The sequence below is a fragment of the Octopus bimaculoides genome, chromosome 6 (genome assembly GCF_001194135.2).
Source record: "Octopus bimaculoides isolate UCB-OBI-ISO-001 chromosome 6, ASM119413v2, whole genome shotgun sequence".
NCBI classification, from domain to species: domain Eukaryota; kingdom Metazoa; phylum Mollusca; class Cephalopoda; order Octopoda; family Octopodidae; genus Octopus; species Octopus bimaculoides.
Genome location: NC_068986.1, coordinates 41,407,304 through 41,408,031, shown reverse-complemented (window position 1 = coordinate 41,408,031; position 728 = coordinate 41,407,304). Strand labels below are relative to the sequence as shown.

The following is a 728-nucleotide window of genomic DNA, read 5'->3' as shown; positions in this document are numbered from 1 at the left end:
ATATATATATATATATATATATGTATCTGACATGTATGTATGTATGTATGTATGTATGCGATCCTATGGAAAACGAACCTCCACCAACTATTCTGCCTATATGTTTGTGCACACCTTTCAATGCAGTGTATGCCAGATGGTCTGCAAATCTAACGGAGGCCTCAAAAGACATTTAAGATCAGAACTTAAAAGACACAAAGATCAGAACTTAATTGCAGCTCTTGGTAGCCCAAATCGGATATGCAATCTATGTGCGTGTCTTTGCGAAACATAGTCTGGTTTAAAAAAACATATCAGATGCCATGATGGTTCTAAGGTGTAGTTACAGGAGGTGGTCAAACTCTGCATAAAAAGTAGACAACCACCATGTATGTATGTATTCTATAATTCTATTATCGATGTTGGCCACTGATTGTAACCAAAATGGTCGCTAATGGTCATCAAGAAATTAATAGATTGACGTGTATGTATGGCAATAAGGAATTCCGACTTACTTGAATCAGCAAAATTGATTTTCAATACCATGTAAATGAAAAATATTAAATATAATTTGGGAGCCATGTTCTGGCTGTCAGATTATTTGAAAGATTACTCAAGTATTACGTGTCCATTTATATATATATATATACATATGTGTATGTGTGTGTAGATATACATATATGTATATATGTGTGTGTGCATATATATATATATATATATATATATATATATATATATATATATATATA

General features: G+C 31.6%; 1 protein-coding gene across 1 annotated transcript in view; it reads right to left on the bottom strand.

The window, feature by feature from the left end:
• Nucleotides 1-588, bottom strand: part of LOC106882912 (collagen alpha-4(VI) chain) — a 13,853-nt gene extending 13,265 nt beyond the window's left edge. The window contains exon 1 of the mRNA XM_014933741.1: nt 495-588. Within this exon, the coding sequence (XP_014789227.1) occupies nt 495-561 (67 nt within the window). The 5' untranslated portion in view covers nt 562-588. The remainder of the gene's footprint in view (nt 1-494) is intronic.
• Nucleotides 589-728: the final 140 nt, after the last annotated feature.